The following is an 18094-nucleotide window of genomic DNA, read 5'->3' on the forward strand; positions in this document are numbered from 1 at the left end:
GAGATCAACGCTTCTTCCAGCCTGCTCACAAACGACCTTCCGAAAGGGAGGTTTCCCGCCATTTCACTCCAAGGAATGGAAGGTGCCCCCCCCCCCCCCCCGGCCCGCCCGCCCCGCTCCTCTACGCTCGGGGGAGGCCCGAGCCTACGCGGCTATCCCCGTAGGCGAGCAGCGCGGTGCCGAGGGCGGAGGGCTGCATTACGATCCCGGCGACTGAGCCAAAAAGGTGACAGCTCAAGTTGCTCGGTAGGTGCTCGGCAGGCGACGGAAACCCCCAAAGCGGAGGAGAAAAGCCCAGCCAGCCGCGCGCTGGCCCCGCGCCCGCGCAGGAGGCCGGAGGCCGGAGGCCGGCCGTTGCCGCGAGGAGCGAGGGTTTGGGGCGGAGGGCGGGCTTGCCGTAACTCGACTCCGGATTGGCCGGGCCCAGAGAGCCGAGTGACGACAGCCCGGGAGAACGTCTGATTTGTGTGGTGGGCGCGGGCAGGCGGGGAAGCGCACCGCGCAGGCGCAGCGGCTCGGCTCCTCTCGCCCTAGAGCTCCGGCCCAGCTCTCGCGGACAAGTCCCGACATCGCGCGCCCCCCCTCCGGGACCGCCCCCTCCCCCCTCTCGGCGTCGTCGAAGATAAACAATAGTTGGCCGGCGGGCGCTGAGTGCGTCTCCCGCCGCCGGATTCGGCGGGCTGCGTGGGACCGGCGGGATCCCAGCCAGCCGGCCATGGCGGGGCTGTACTCGCTGGGAGTGAGCGTCTTCTCCGACCAGGGCGGGAGGAAGTACATGGAGGACGTTACTCAGATCGTGGTGGAGCCCGAGCCGACGGCTGAAGAAAAGCCCTGGCCGCGGCGGTCGCTCTCGCAGCCGTCGCCTCCGCGGCCGTCCCCGCCGGCTCCCGCTGGCAGCGAAGTCCCGGGGAAAGGCCCAGCGGCCGCAGCCCGAGAGGCTCGCGACCCTCCCCCGGACGCCGCGGCCTCGCCAGCTCCCGGGCGCTGCTGCCGCCGCCGCTCCTCAGTGGCATTTTTCGCCGTGTGCGACGGGCACGGCGGGCGGGAGGCGGCACAGTTTGCCCGGGAGCATTTGTGGGGTTTCATCAAGAAGCAGAAGGGATTCACCTCGTCCGAGCCGGCGAAGGTTTGCGCTGCCATCCGCAAAGGCTTCCTCGCTTGTCACCTCGCCATGTGGAAGAAACTGGGTAAGTTCGCTGCTGGTTTGCCGCCCGCCTCTTTTTCGGGGCAGTGGAGGGCTCTTCTCGGAGCGCCAGCCCCCGCGTGGGCCCCCGGCTGCGGGAGCGCTACGAAGTGCCCAGTGGTAGAAGCGAAGTCTCCCCTCGGCCCGCTGGCGCTTTCCGGGGCGGAGAGCTGGGCGGAGTAACCTTGGGAGAGATGCGGATGGCCGCATCCCGCATCCCGCATCCCGCATCCCGCATCCCGCAGCCGCCCCGCGCCGTCCTTCCACCCTCCCGGGATCCAGGGTCGCGGTCCTCTCCCGGCTTCACTTTTGGTGGTAAGGCTGCGGATACATGTGTTTGAAACCTGGCGCCAGATTTTGGCCAAAAGACGAATTGAAAATGCGTAGCTACCTGGGCCACACGCAAAGGAAGCCGGGGGACGGCAGAAATGAGAGTGCTTCCTTAGAATCTGTCATGATTTTGCTCTTGAAGGACTTGCCCCCGTCGGGTTGCCTCCTGCGGCTGGTGTCAGCTCTCCATATTGACCCCAGGCGGCTGGTAGCTGAAGTGTACTAGAAACTAATTTAAGAAGATTAAATGTAGTCATCCAGCAACTTAGTCTTGGGAGGAATGCGGTTGTGTCGATCATAAAAAAAAAAAAAAAAGTGTTTAGGGTATTTATGTTTGTACTGCTTATGAACAACAAAAGCGAGGAATGCGCGTTGCTACCTCTTAAGCTGGCCCCACGTTAGGAGTGTGTGTTAACTTCTGGGGCTTTGTAAAAGCACACTTTCTTTTGTGGTTGTCTTAGCTACTTGCTGTCAGATAGGTCTCACCAGTTACTGGTTAAAAGTTGTTAACTGCTCGTCACGGTAACAAGAGAAAAGAAACTACGCCAAAAGGAAATAGTGTACTTTCTAAAAAATTCGTTGGAGTTGTAGTTTCATCTAAACTTCGGATGTTTTCCAAAGCATCCAGTGTTTCTGTAGCCAGTAAATATCGTACAGACTTACAGCTGCTTATCCATTGCTCTGTATAAATGACAGGAGTCCTCTTTTAGAGACAAGATAATAACTCGTTTTAAAAAAATCCTCCTGTTTATCGTAGCATAATGTTGCTTTATATTCTGCAGAGGAACAGAGAAGAGGGTAAAGATTGGTCAAATAATGGAGAACTAACTTTTTTTCTTTCTTTCTTTTTCTTTCTTTTCTTTCTATCTTTTTCTTTCTTCTTTCCTTTCTTTCGTATTGTCATAGAATTGTAGACCAGTTCCTTTCAAAGTCTGTTTTCTATTTGCCTGGCTTCCTGCCAAAAATTGTTTGATTGACTCATAGAACAACCAGTCTTCCTGTCAGAGGCGTTTCCCATCCAATCCCAGAGGCCCCTATTATTTGTTTTGTTTTTGTGTAGGCAGAGCAGAGCTGAAAGCACTGCAGTATATTCCAGAAATATGTCATTCCTTTGCCTGCAGGGCAACCGGCAGTGGACACCAAGATAACAAGATAGAGGAAGATTAGACACAAAGAACTATTTACAGGCCTGCTTATTTTGCAGTACTTTTGGAGCAGCATGAATTTACCATATACTTGAGTTAAAAGGATAAAGTGTAAACCCTGTTACTTGAGCATTTTAATAAGGCAGGGACCGTGCTGTCAGATGTGAATGTGTATATTTTTTTGACATACACATGCTTTTTGAGTCAAACTTGAACTCCTATGAGGCATGATTTAGAGCTTTGTATATCAAACAAAAATTTAAGTTTGCTTTGTTCCACAGCTAAGGGTTGTACACCATCCTCAAAACTCGAATTAAAAAAAAAAAACAAAACAGTGCTGAGTACGTAAAAGTCTTGACATAAGAGATGGAGGTTTTTAAGAAAAATTGTGCTTCAGTCCCAAATTCATGAGTGGCTCCTCATTTTCTATAATATAAACAAACTCTGCAATTTATAATCCAAGCCCTTCCCATTACAATTTTAGACTCCTTGTTAATTTTATCTGTTAACATTTCTAACACATTAGTCCACTCACTTTTTTCCCAGGGCACATTGAAACATTCCATTTTCTTGAATTCTCCCCCAAAAAAGAATACTGAAAAACTCAATTTCTAAGTCAATGCGTTTTCTTCTGTGAAGACTTGGGTTTCTTTTGGAATATATATATTTTTTCTTTCGGAATTAAGCATCCTTTGTGTCTACTTTTGTAGTGCTCGTTAGATTATAGCAGTGCTTCTCAAACTTTTTGCTCTTAGAACCTTTTTTACTCTTTTTTTTTTTTTTTTAATTTATGATAGTCACACAGAGAGAGAGAGGCAGAGACACAGGCAGAGGGAGAAGCAGGCTCCATGCACCGGGAGCCCGATGTGGGATTTGATCCCGGGTCTCCAGGATCACGCCCTGGGCCAAAGGCAGGCGCCAAACCGCTGCGCCACCCAGGGATCCCGAACCTTTTTTACTCTTAAATGATTGAGGACCCTGAAGAGCTTTTGTTTGTGTGGGCTACATCTGTCACGTTAAAACTTAAAGAGAAATTAAAACTGAGGAAATGTAAAAATATTTATTACTATTAAAAATAAATTAAATATATGTTAATATATTTAAGTGAATATACTAGTCATTATAACTATTCAATAAGCATTCATTATTATGTGATTTAAATGAAAAGTCATTCTTCTGAAATACCTAAATAAATATTCTCATATCTGCTTCTGCACTCTGTTGTGCTGTGTTGTCTGGTTGAAGTATATAAAGAAGGCAGCCTCATATATAGTAGGAAAAGGGAGGAATAGTTTGTAGTGTTTTCAGATAATTCTGGATATCGTATGCCAGAGTAATCATTTCTTAAGGTTATTAAAAAATGAAACCTGAAACCTTATCAAAGGCCTTTTTGTAGTTTTACATTAAAATGCATTGGTCTGTCTCGTACTTTTAAAAAGATTATTTATTTGAGAGGGAAAGGGAGTATAAGCATGGGTGGGGGAGAGGGGGCAGAGGGAGAAGCAGACACCCCTCTTGAGCCTGATGCAGAGGTGGGTCCCAGGACCCTAGGATCATGACCTGAGTGAAAGGCAGATGCTTAACTGACTGAACCGCCCAGGTGCCCCTGTCTTGCACTTTGAATCTTTTACTCGTGTAATTTATGACATGGTACATTAGTCGTTTTGAAAATAGCATTTCACTAAATTATGCAGATCTTTCAAATATTGACGTATTTTATTATGCAATATGAAAACATTACATTTATTAACATTTCCCAGGTAAGATTGGGAAGCTATCAAGTTTACTGGATATAGATTTTCCAAAATGTAACTTTTTAAGCAGCAATTAGAAATTTATTACTGGCAACCAATACTAACAGTTGTTTTTCTTGAAGGGAAGGGCTCACTTTGTTTATTTTGAAGAAAAATGTATGCCAAGTGCCCAGATCTTATTAACATAGTTCATCAGTCTTCCAAGTAAAAATGATGGTCCATGAAAATTGGGGTTAGTTCATTTCATAACTTGCAGAGTCAGATGTACTATTCCTTTAGATAGCCATAATATATAACTGAAGCCTTTTGTACATACTTCCCTTTTTGTCATTCAGATCGTGAAAAGATGTGTATTCATGGGTGGAGGCTTAATGAAACTAATTTTTATTGCAACATCAAGGACATTCTTAAGTAAAACTGGTTTGCCTTTTTTTTTTTTAACTATAAGTGGGTGGTTATGGAGAATACAGTGACAACTGTCTCGGTTTGGTGTCACTGCCTCGATTCTTGCTAAGACACCAGCAGTTTTACCACTGTTTTTGAACCATCGTTGCAAATGTCAACACGGTGAAAAGGGGAAATAAGCTCTTAGAATTATTATGAAAATAATTTTGGCTTTGTGAAATCCCTGTAAAGATCACACAGACCACTGTGAGATAAACATTATGTTTTATCTGCCTTTCAGGTAAATCTTGAGGTCTTTGGTTGGGTGGAAGTGTCTTATATACTTTGTAATTAACCTATTAGAGTAGATTCCTTGCTCAAGGTAGCTGCTAGTTTAGTGGAAGTTCTGTGGTTGAAATGAAAAACTGTTAAAATACATACAAGATTTACCATTTTAGCCAATTTTTTTTCATTTTAGCCAATTTTATGTGTACAATTCAGTGGTATTAAGTATATTCACAGTGGTGTGCACCCATCACCACTGTCCATTTTCAGAATTTGTTCATCCCCTATAGAAACTCTGTGACCATTAACAATAATTCCCCATTACTCTCTTTCCAAGCTCTTGGTAACCTCTGTTTTACATTGTGTCACTATGAATTTGCCTATTATAGGTACCTCCTATAAGTGGAATGCATACAATGTTTGTCCATTTGTGTCTTATTTTACTTGGCATAATGTCTTTAAGTTTCATCCAAATTACAGCATGTATCAGAATTTTTTCCTTTTTTTTTTTTTTTAAAGATTTATTTATTTATTCATGAGAGATACACATACACATACATGGCGGGGGGGGGGGGGGGGCGGGGGTAGTGCAGAGAGGCAGAGACAAAGGCAGAGGGAGAAGCAAGCTCCCTGTAGGGAGCTGGATTCAGGACTCGATCCCATATCCCAGGATCATGACCTGAGCCAAAGGCAGATGCTCAACCACTGAGTTACCCAGGTCTCCCGAATTTTTTCCTTTTTAATGGTGAATAGTATTCTATCCTGTGTGTATATGACATTTTGTTTATCCATTCATCTGTTGATGGACATTTTGGGTTGTTTCCACCTTTTGGCTATTGTGAATAATGCTTCTGTGAACAGAGGTATGTAATTGACTCTGTTTTCAGTTCTTTTGGGTAGAAACCCTAGAAGTGGAATTAAAGTCCATTTTTAAAAGGGATTTATTATTTTTTATTATTTTTTATTATTTTTTATTTATTTTTTATTTTTTATTTTTTAAGAATTTATTTATTTATTCATGAGAAACACAGAGAGAGGGAGAGGCAGAGATACAGGCAGAGAAAGCAGCAGGCTCCATTCAGGGAGCCTCCATCCCGGGTCTCCAGGATCATGCCCTGGGCTGAAGGCGGCGCTAAACTGCTAAGCCACCCAATGCTGCCCTAAAGTCCGGTTTGTAAATGTTATTTTCTTATTTTCATTACTTCTTATCTATCTCAAGTTGTAACATGCATCTAATTTATGTATAAATTACCTGTATGTTCTTGTGCTATGCTTGCCTTCTAAGATATCATGTTTTAAAGTTTGTGCTTTTTTAAGGTTTATTTATTTGAAGTAATGTTCTTTATGCCTCTTTCTTTTGATAGTTCAAAGAAAGTAGTGAACAAATTGCAGTTTTAATTCTTCTGTATTGAACTATGATTTACTCAATATTATCAAGAGAGCCACTGGAAAGATAACAGTATGCTGTTGCAGTAAATGTGATCTTTGATGTGATTGTGGGAAATTTACCACAGTTTTTATAGAGGAATATGATATACAGAATTTTTTTTGCGGTACTAAGTGTTCCTTACTTCGCCTTAGTTTTGATTTTCAATATTAAGCAGTGTCAATATTTCAGAAATTGCTAGAGAGAGGGTATGTGTGTGGCATGCATGTATTACTTTTGCTGGTATAAAATGATTCCAAAATAATAAAATGCAGGTGATTAATATATTAAAAAAAGATTTTTAAAATTTTCCTTTTTTGGGATCCCTGCGTGGCTCAGCAGGTTTAGCGCCTGCCTTCGGCCTGGGGCATGATCCTGGAGTCCCAGGATCCAGTCCCATATCGGGCTCCCTGCATGGAGCCTGCTTTTCCCTCTGCCTGTGTCTCTGCCTCTCTCGCTCTCTCTGTGTCTCTCATGAATAAATAAATAAAATCTTAAAAATTTTCCCCTTTTTTTGATTACATTTTTAATTTTAATTACAGTTTAGCTAAAATAAAGTGGAAATTTTGTTAACTTAGTTTGACTGAGGATCAGAGCACGTACTTTAAAGAATATGACCAAAGGAATTATGAAGGAGCTGGTCTTAACCTAAATTGTTTTGGGGTAGCTTAAAACAACAGAAATTTATTCTCTCATGGTTCTGGAGGCCAGAAGTCTGACATCAAGGTAATAGCCTCCGTTTTAGAGGCTCTGAGGGAGAATCTGTTCCATGCTCTCTCCTAGCTTCTGGTGGCTGCCAGCAATCCTTGTCATTTCTTGGCTTGTAGATGTATTTTCCTTTTCTCCACTGTCTTTATATCACCTCCTCTGTGTCTTTTCCCCTTCTCTTTTAAGGACACTTGTTTTTGGGTTTATGGCCCACTATAATCCAGGATGATCTCCTAAGATCTTTAACCTAATTAGATCTGCAAAGACCCTTTTCCCAAATAAGGTCACATTCATAGGTTCTACGTGGACCTGTCTTTCATGGGGGAGAAGGGACCATTCAACCCACTACAAGACAAGGATTTTTATATTATCTCAGATTATCTTCCTGCAAAATACTTATTCATTACAAGGGGGGAAAGATTAGTGGAGAAACCTGGTAGATATCACCTTATCTGGGGATCCCTGGGTGGCTCAGTGGTTTAGCACCTGTCTTTGGACCAGGGCGTGATCCTGGAGACCTGGGATTGAGTCCCATCAGGCTCTCTGCATGGAGCCTGCTTCTCTCTGCTTGTGTCTCTGCCTCTCTCTCTCTCTCTCTGTGTGTGTCTCTCATGAATAAGTGAATAAAATCTTAAAAAAAAAAAAAAAGATACCACCTTATCAAGTGACCAATGGTAGCATCATTTTTAAGGGTAAATTGAAATTATATACTGCCTGCAATGAGAAGATCATATTTAACACTTCTGTGATATTCCTGCCAAAAATGCATAGTCCAAATACAAACATGAAGAAACATGAAACAAACCCAAATGGAGAGACATTCTTGAAATGATTGGTCTAGTACTCTTAAAAAGCATCAAGGAAACAGAGAATTGTTCCAGATTGAAAAACTAAAAAAACATGATGAGTAAATGTAATAAAGAGGTCCTGAATTTTATGCTTTCATTATAAAGCATATTACTAGGATAATTGATAAAAGTTTGAATGAGATATATAGATTAGATGTAGATTCCTGATTTTGATTGTTGATTGTGGGTATGTAGGAGAGAGAATGCCCTTGTTTGTAGGAATTAGATAATGTAACTGTATTTGGGAGTGATAGTAGCATATCTCATTGGCCATTTACTTTCTATCAGTTCAAGAAAAAGAAATTCTTTGAATTATTCATGCAAAAAAGAAAAAGCAAACCTAAAGTAACAGGTCTTGGAAAGATCAAAGCCTGGATATCTCCAGGAATTTAGATAGTAGTTTCATCAAGGCCTTGCTGCTGCACACATACCAGATAGCTAAGGCTATGTTTATTTTTTTCACTAAAGAGGATAAATCAGAAACAGCAGCTGCATTTAGGATCACCGTTTGAATATAATCCATTGTCATTTTCCAAGAGCAATCCGACTTTTGCAGTGGTCAAACTACAGAATTAAATATGTAGGATCTCCATCTCTGCTTTTTGTTTTAATGGTGACAGCCAATCTTTGTGATTCTTCAAGAGGTCGGGGTAATGTTTTAATTTACTATTTTGGAGGAGAGTATCTTTGGTGAGGTGCTCTAAAATCTTACACTTACCCTTTTTTACTGACCCGTCAATTACGAGGTATGAGGGGAAGCTATTTGTTGCTGCAGTTATTTGGGGACTAAACTACCTGTAAGATAGGTTTGGGATTCCACTGAGTCTGATGTAGACTGGATTCAAAGTCTTACTTAGTACTTGACCTCCATCAGCCTAGCTCTTGACCAGTGGACTGTGGTTTTGTTTTATAGCTCCAGAATTATCTTAGAGCCTCAGGTGTTACTCAATGATCTGGGTATTTCTCTTTTCTCAGTGTACAACTACATGTAAAAATGGCCATATACCATTTTGAAGAAGATTAACAGTAACAGTACTCCTTTAACTAAACTTGGAAAGTTTTTTGGTTTTTCTTTGTTTTGTTTTGCTTTTGGTTCTTTCAATCAAATAAGGCCTTGTGAGTGACCATTCTTAAGATCCATTTTTTTCTACTGTCCTGATGTCAATTAGGTAAGGTAACCCTACCAGCTTTGCTTTGGGTTATTAAGTACTACTATCTGATCTGTCACCTCGGGGTTCTCCCATCCCCACACAGATCAAGGATCCAATTTTATTTTCACCCTCTTTCATTCCTTGCCTAGAGAGAAGAGTCAATAAAATGTGTTTAAAAGATTTTGATATTACCTAATTGTTTCCATAAGCATTTATATTGAAGAAAGTGGGGCAGCCCAGGTGGCTCAGCGGTTTAGTGCCGCCTTCTGCCCAGGGTGTGATCCCGGAGACCCAGGATCGAGTCTCACATTGGGCTCCCTGTGTTGGAGCCTGCTTCTCCCTCTGCCTGTGTTTCTGCCTCTCTCTGTGTCTCTCTTGAATAAATAAATAAAACCTTGAAAAAAGAGAATTGAAGACAATCATCTGAACCTTTTATGGGAGTGGATATGTGGGATTCATATGCATGTAATAGAGTAATTATTTCCTCTGTTTCACTGTGTTCATTTTTTTTTTTTTAATTTAATTATGATAGTCACAGAGAGAGAGAGAGAGGAAGAGACATAGGCAGAGGGAGAAGCAGGCTCCATGCACCGGGAGCCTGACGTGGGATTCGATCCTGGAGGATCGTGCCCTGGGCCAAAGGCAGGCGCCAAACCGCTGCGCCACCCAGGGATCCCTCACTGTGTTCATTTTCTAGAGCTGCTGTAACAAAGTACTGAAACCCGGTTGACTTAAAAAAGATTTATTATCTCAGTTTTGGAGGCCTAAAGTTCAAAATCTAGGTGTTGGCAGGGCTATGCTCTCTCTCTACTCAACTCTGAAAGCTCTAAGGGAGACTTCTGGCTTCTGGTGTTTACTGGCAATCCCTGGCATTCCCTGACTTGTAGGTGTGTCATCATTCTAGTACTCTAGTCCCATGGTCATCCTCTCCCTATGTATATTTACATTATCTTCCTTCTTTGTGTTTGTCTTTGTGTTAGAATATTCCCTTTTTACGGGAACACCAGTCATATTGGGTCAGGACCCACCCTAATAACTTTATTTTAACTTGATTACCTCCCTAAAGACCGTATTTCCAAATAAGGTCACATCCTGAGGTACTGGGTGTTGGGACTTCAGATATCTTTTTTGGAGAGATACAATTTAATTCATAATCCATTATACCAAATCATATCAGTCAGTCATAACAAATTTGTTATGACAAATTTGTTTGACAGAGTCATATGCCTGAGGCCAGGTTTCAATGTTTGCATTAGCTGAACCAGAAAAGTTTTATTACCACAGTTCTAAGCTAGTATGCTAACTACAGATTATCTACTTATCTGTTTACTATTTATTGATAAGGCCAGCCCTTATCTTACCACTGTATACCTACCGTGGGCTAGTTTGTTACCATATGGAATATGAATGAGAGTTCTGATGCCTTCTATCCCTTACTGGTTCAGTAACTAATTGACATTTTTCTGTGGGTTAGTCGCCTATAGCCTATTTGTGATACAAATTTAATATTACAGTTCTTTGAAAGCAACACTAACTTGGTCTACATTTTTTTTTTTAATTTTATTTATTTATGATAGTCACAGAGAATGAGAGAGAGAGAGAGAGAGAGAGAGAGGCAGAGACACAGGCAGAGGGAGAAGCAGGCTCCATGCACCGGGAGCCCGATGTGGGATTCGATCCCGGGTCTCCAGGATCGCGCCCTGGGCCAAAGGCAGGCGCCAAACCACTGCGCCACCCAGGGATCCCTAACTTGGTCTACATTAAGGAAGGAAGAGAACATGGGAGTTTATTGGAAGGACATTGGGTAGATCACATAATTAACTGAAGACTATACCAGGTCTTGGGAGTGGACATAACCAGAGTAGTGAATACGCATTGAAAGGTTTGAATCTGGGCTGCCTGCATGGCTCAGTGGTTGAGCATCTGCCTTTGGCTCAGGTCGTGATCCCAGGATCCTGGGATTGAGTCTCGCTTTGGGCTCCCCGCAGGGAGCCTGCTTCTCCCTCTGCCTGTGTCTCTACCTCTCTCTGTGTGTCTCTCATGAATAAATACATAAAATCTTTTAAAATTAAAAAAAAAAGAGAAAGATTTGAATCTCTGAGGTGGATCAACGCCACAGTTTTCTGGCATTATGCCTTTAAAAAAGACACAAATATCTGAGTCTGATTTAGGTTAGGTCATTTGCCTACCTCTAGGCTAGGAGCAGGCAAGTTTTTCGGTTGCATTAGAGGAAGACTGCATACAGTGGAAGCTATGTACTCCAGAACAAAAATTGGGATGCTAGAACTAGAGGGAGGAATGGGGGGGTGCTAGACAGGTGCACACTATATTTAGTACTGTAAATAAGGGCTCAAGTGAAAGCCACATAGCTTTATGCTTCATCTGGATTATTCCCTCAGGAAAAAAAATTCTCAAAGCTGAATTATTTGTTGAAAGAATGTACATCTGATGGTTGTAGGTACTTGTTTTCAAATTGCTTTTCTGAAGGCTTTTACATCTTACTACTTTGGCATTAGAATTCTATAACAACCCTTAGCACAGTGATTTAGGAGTATGTTGTATTGCCTGGGGTTGAATCTCAGATTTTCCACTTATTACCTTTATGACCTTGGGTGAAACTTCTCTTATCTGGAGCATCCTCATCTCTAAAATAAAGATGATGGTAGTGCTTACTTATCTCCTGAGAGTTAGATAACTTGGTATATATTATTTGGTACATGGTAAATACACGACTACTCCAAGTTTTAAACTTATCACAGAGAACTTATACATTCTGTACTTATTTATAATAGTTTTATTTCATTCAGAAATTTCATAGTTTTATTGTAAAATTTATTAGTCTTTGTTTTAATGGCTCATACATATTTTCTTGTTTAAAGATACTTAGGTTAGAATTCATGTACTATCTTTTTAATATGCTCCTAGTTTTAAGTCATTTTTTAGAAATTTAAAGATTAACATGTAAAGTAGAAAACAAGGAAGACAAATTAGAAAGATGTTGATTACTTAATACATAAATTTATTGCAGTTTTAATCAGAACCTCAACAGAGTTTGCTTTTTAAAAAAATTATTTATTTGATAGAGAGAGAACGAGTGGGAGGGGCAGAGGGGGAGAAAGAGAGAGAGAGAGAGAGAATCTCAAGCAGATTCCGCTCTGAGCTTGGAGCCAGATGCAGGACTTCATCTCACAACTCTGAGATCATGACCTGAGCCTAAACCAAGAGTCTGGCGCCTAAATGACTATCCTGCCCAGGTGCCCCAGGGTTCTTTTTTTAAAATTTCCACATTACTTCTAAAGTTTATTTGGAAAATTTTTTGAATATTGAAAAAGAATAATAATTTTAGGATCCTTAAACTCCCAATTAATGAAAATAACCATAAATAGAGTGCTTGCTTCAGCAGCACATATACTAATAACCATAAATAGATTAATTAGTGTAGAAGTCTAGAAAAAGGTGAGGCAAAATGTAACATGATAAAAGATTGACTTTTCAAATGAAGAAAGCATGGATTGTTCAATATTTTTAGATCTTTGCAGAATAGTTCTTTGTAGATATTAAGGTTTTTGACCAAAAACATGATTTAAATGTTAATATTGTATATTTGAATATCCTTTAAAAAAAGATTTATTTATTTATTCATGACAGACATAGAGAGAGAAAGAGAGAGAGAGAGGCAGAGACACAGAAGGAGGGAGAAGCAGGCTCCATGGCTGGGAGCCCGACATGGGACTCGATCCTGGGACTCCGGATCGTGCCCTGGGCCAAAGGCAGGTGCTAAACTGCTGATCCCCTCCTTTTTTTTTTTTTTTTAAAGCTCTTTTTCTTCTTTTCTGTCTTGTTTTAGGTGCCTTTTGCAAACAGCTGGTAAATTTTATTTTCTGAATGTTTATTTTCCAGGAGTTCACCTCATTAATACTTATCGTGATAATAGATTTTTAATTTTTTAGCTTCTTAACTACAAAACACAGAATCTATTATAATTTGAAAAGAAAAGGTTTTAGCAAGAGCTATAGTTAATCCACAAAATAGCTGAAAGGGCTAAAGAAACATTCAATACACTCTAGGCTGAGGTTCTAGGAATAATATCTGTAACCAAACTGGGAAACTAGGTGGGCTGGGGGAGCTGTATGCTGTGATCTATGCCTGCAAAATTGATGCCTTCTTCCTGCTGCTGCTTTTTTTTTTTTTTAACTTTAAACAAGTTGTGAAATATAACATAGTATACATATAGAAAAGGCCATAAAACATAAATGTATACTTCAGTGAAGACTTGTAAAATGAACACCATATGGTTAAGAAAGAGAACATTGCCTATACTACAGAAGCTCCCATATGTCTTTTCTCATCTCATATTATTATCATCTCTCAAAGGATAACCATCATCCTGATTTCTGTGGCTATAGTTCAAGGGACTTACTTGGTTTTTTTTTTTTTATTCATGAGAGACACACAGAGAGAGAGAGAGGCAGAGACATAGGCAGAGGGAGAAGCAGGCTCCCTGCAGGGAGCATGATGTGGGACTGGATCCCAGATCCCGGTATCATGCCCTAAGCCAAAGGCAGATGCCCAGCCACCGAGCCACCCAGGCATCACTGTTTTTCCCTTAAAAAAATTTTTTTTTTTACTAATTTATTTAAGAGAGAGTAAGCACAAGCAGGGAGGAGGGGCAGAGGGAGAGGGAGAAGCAGGCTCTCCACTGAGCAGGGAGCCCAATGAGGGGCTCCATCCCAGGACCCTGAGCTCATGACTTGAGTCAAAGGTAGACACACTTAATCAACTGAGCTACTCAGGTGCCCAACTTCTTTTCTTCTTTTCTTTTCTTTTCTTTTCTTTTCTTTTCTTTTCTTTTCTTTTCTTTTCTTTTCTTTTCTTTTCTTTTTTTCTCTCCTTTTCTTTTCTTTTCTATTTTTTAAGATTTTATTTATTTATTCATGAGAGACACAGAGAGAGAAGCAGACATAGGCAGAGGGAGAAGCAGGCTCCATGCAGGGAGCCTGATGTGGGATTCAATCCCAGGACTCCAGGATCATGCCCTGAGCCGAGACAGACGTTTTTAACCACTGAGCCACCCAGGTGTCCCTTCTTTTCTTTTTTAAAAGATTTTATTTATTTATTATTTTTTAAAGATAGCCTGACGGGTGGAGCAGGGGCAGGGGGGTGGGGAGAGAATCTTAAGCAAGCTCCACAGAACTCAGTGTGGAGCCTGATGTGGGGCTCAATCTCAGGACCCTGAGTTTATGACCTTCATTGAAATCGTGAGTTGGATGCATAACCAACTGAGCCATACAGGTGCACCAAGATTTTATTTTTAGGTAATCTGTATACTGGGCATCAGGCTCAATCCCAAAACCCCAATCAAGAATTGAATGCTCCGGTGACTGAGCCAGCAAGGTGCCCTGATTTGCTTAATAGTTTTACTACTTATTTGTAAATATTATAGTTTTCTTTTGAAGAAAATCATGCTGTTTGCTTTCCTCTGATGCTTCTTGTGAGATTCTTAAATGTTACATGTAGTGTAGTTTGTTGTCACGTTGAACATTTGGATTGCTCCTCAGCCTGTATGAGCAATGTAGCTCTGAACATTCATATGTACTGTGTGTACATGTACATTAATTTATGGCATATATCTAGGGATAGTAAGTAGTCAAAGTGTATACATCTTAATTTTTGATAATGTCTGGATATTTTCCAAAGTGGTTATATCAGTTTATACTCCCACCAGTAGTTGATAGGACATGTTGTTCTACATTCTCTCTCTTTTTTTTTTTTTTAAGACTTTATTTATTCCTGAGAATGCACAGAGAGGAGAGAGAGAGAGGCAGAGACACAGGCAGAAGGGAAGGCAGAGGGAGAAGCAGGCTTCATGCAGGGAGCCCGACGTGGGACTCTATCCAGGGTCTCCAGAATCACACCCTGGGCTGCAGGCGGTGCTAAACCGCTGAGCCACCAGAGCTGCCAGTTGTTCTACATTCTTAATCACAGTTTCTTTCTTTCTTTGTTTTTCTTTCTTTTCTTTTCTTTTCTTTTCTTTTCTTTTCTTTTCTTTTCTTTTCTTTTCTCTTTTCTCTTTTCTTTTCTTTTCTTTTCTTTTCTTTTCTTTTCTTTTCTTTTCTTTTCTTTTCTTTTCTTTTCTTTCGATTTTATTTATTTATTCATGAGAGACACAGAGAGAGAGGCGAGACACAGGCAGAGGAAGAAGTAGGCTACATGCAGGGAGCCCGATGTGGGACTCGATCTTGGGTCTCCAGGAGCACACCCTGGGCCGAAGGAGGCATTGAACCTCTAAGCCACTGGGACTGCCCTTAATCACAGTTTCTGTTGTCAGATTTTAATTTATGCTATCTGATAATTATGTAGTGGTAGCTCATTGTGGTTTTTAATTTGTATTTCCCTATTGATTAGAAATGCTGAACACCTTTGCATGTTTGGATTTCCTCTCTTGCAAAAGGCCCGTTCAACCTTCCTTTTTTTTTTTTTAAGGATTTATTTATTTATTCATTCATTCATGAGAGACACAAAGAGAAAGGCAGAGGCATAGGCAGAGGGATAAGCAGACTCCTCCACAGGGAGCCCGATGTGGGACTTGATCCCCCGAGGTGGGGATCACATCCTGAGCCAAGGCAGACGCTCAACCACTGAGCCACCCAGGCATCCCCCTGTTCAAGCCTTTTGTCCATTTTTCTGTTGCATAGTTTGTCTTGATTTGTTTTGTAGGAGCATTTTAATATATTCTGGATACCATTTCTGTGGTGTGTTATTACAAACTCCATTCTGTGAGTCATCTTTTTAACTCTAGTAATGGTATTTTCTGATGAACAGAAATTCTTAATTTTGATGTTATTACAGCTTCTCAATCATTTTCTTTATATGGCTAGGCCATTCTTTGTCTTTAGGAATACCTTTCCTATTCTGAGGTCATGAATGTACCTTCCTATATATTTTCTAAGCATTTTAGCTTTGATTTTCATATTAGGTCATTTAATTGATTTTTTTTTTTTTTTGTGCTTGGCATCCGGGACCCAAAGTGTTTTTTTGTTTTTGCTTTTTTAAAAATCTTGTCCCAATTCCATGTAATGAAAGTCAGCTTTTTTTTTTTTCTTTTAAGATTTTGTTTATTTCTTTGGAGGGGGAATAAGTAAGGAGGAGGGGCAAAGGGAGAGAGAGAAGCAGATGTCCCACTGAACAGGGGTCCAATGCCAGGTTCCATCCCAAGACCCTGGGATCATGACCTGAACTGAAGGCAGATGCTTAACTGAGCCACCCAGGTGCCCCTGAAAGTCCGTCTTTTCTCCACTGTTCATATATCAGGTGTTTGAGGATGCATGGGTCTGTTTCTGTGCCGACTATTGTGTTCTTTTGGTCCACTAGTTTATAACTTTTCCATAAAGGTCTTGTTATAAATTTGTTAGCATTGTTCCTAGATACCATATATATACCTTTTGTTGCTGTTGTGCATGGTATCTTTTTTTAAGATACATTTTGTAATTTTTTTTTGTTGTTGTTGTTGGTGGTTTACAGAAATAGCATGGATTTTTTTGTTTTTATATATAACAATGTTTATATTCAGTAACTTTACTGGACCTTATCAATGCCAGTGGTCTATAGATTCTTTTGATTCTTCCACAGATATTTTCTTGGGGGCGGTTTTCTCTTTGTGTACTGCTCTTGATGCCTCTTAGGCTGTTTGCTTTTCTTAAATAATGGTTATAACAACAAAAAATAACAATTATCGAGCACTTACTGGATGTCTGGTACTGTTGCAGATGGTTTTACATGTGTATGTGTATGAATTTCTGGCTTCATCAATATTGGTAGCCATTCTGGTTTCCCTCAGCAATTGTGAGGGTCATTATTTCATATACTGCAACTAGCCCTCTGCTGTGAGTAACGGGATTCTGTAGTGTAGATTCCATCTGTAGGATGAGATGAGGAGATGCTTTGTAGGATTCAATAAATATCTTTTCAGCATATGTAATAATGTAAAGAAAAGAACTCTAATTAGAATGAATATACTAGAGAAGTCTTGTGGCTATGAAAGTTGTGTGGCACCACATCAAGTTTTTTAGGTCCTATTTCTTCCACCTCATCGCTGTTGAGACCCTGTGGTTTCTATCAACAGATGCATCACTTTCCTTAAAAGAGAGGTATTATAGGTACTGGTAGCATAGGAACTAAAGTGTTTCACCTTTTACTGTGTGGAGAGTTTAGGCGCTGACCTAGCTTTTGCAGTTTTAAAATAAATCTGCCAAGCTCATATCATTGATTGCTACCTCAGCCTTTGCCCAGTCTCTGAGTTTGAGCTTTTCAGGACTCTGTTACCAGGGAAAACTGATGTATTGCCTTCTTTATGACTGTGCTTTCACTTATTGGATTATAGATTTTACATTCTGATTTTTCCCTTAATATAATTACATTTCTTTAAGATTCAAGGGATTCCTCAGATTTGCTTTGACCCTCCTCTGTGTTTCATGACTGCTGTGAACTTTTCTAGTATTTATATTCTGTCCTTTCAGTGGGATTTGGTGAGGAGACTATGTCAGTGTTTGGATTCAGTTGGCTGTCTTGAACTATAAATTGTAGTTTAATATTCCAGAATATTTCAGATTTTTTAAATGACAAATGAATGTAATTAGTCAATATAAGGTTTTAGGATTAAATATATTGGGTCTCTGCCATTTAATATTTGAGTTATCTTAAACAACTTTCTTAACTATTAAAACGATTGATTCCTCATCTGTGAAATGAAAATAATGGGAATAATTTACCTATCTAAGTGGTTTGTTGTAAATATTATTTGAGATAATATATGTAAAGCTCTTAGCACAGAACCTGGTACACAGTAAGTGCTCATAAAAATGTTATTTATTAGATTTTGAA

General features: G+C 40.5%; 1 protein-coding gene across 2 annotated transcripts in view; it reads left to right on the forward strand.

The window, feature by feature from the left end:
• The first annotated feature begins 529 nt into the window (after positions 1 to 529).
• The window catches only part of PPM1D (protein phosphatase, Mg2+/Mn2+ dependent 1D), a 58118-nt gene continuing 40553 nt past the window's right edge, over positions 530 to 18094 (forward strand). The window contains exon 1 of one of the 2 annotated variants that reach the window (XM_041726690.1): positions 530 to 1187. In XM_041726690.1, the coding sequence (XP_041582624.1) occupies positions 716 to 1187 (472 nt within the window). In that variant the 5' untranslated portion in view covers positions 530 to 715. The remainder of the gene's footprint in view (positions 1188 to 18094) is intronic. The other variant, XM_041726689.1, reaches the window with a different exon arrangement.

This window comes from Vulpes lagopus, chromosome 12 (assembly GCF_018345385.1).
Source record: "Vulpes lagopus strain Blue_001 chromosome 12, ASM1834538v1, whole genome shotgun sequence".
Lineage (NCBI taxonomy): Eukaryota > Metazoa > Chordata > Mammalia > Carnivora > Canidae > Vulpes > Vulpes lagopus.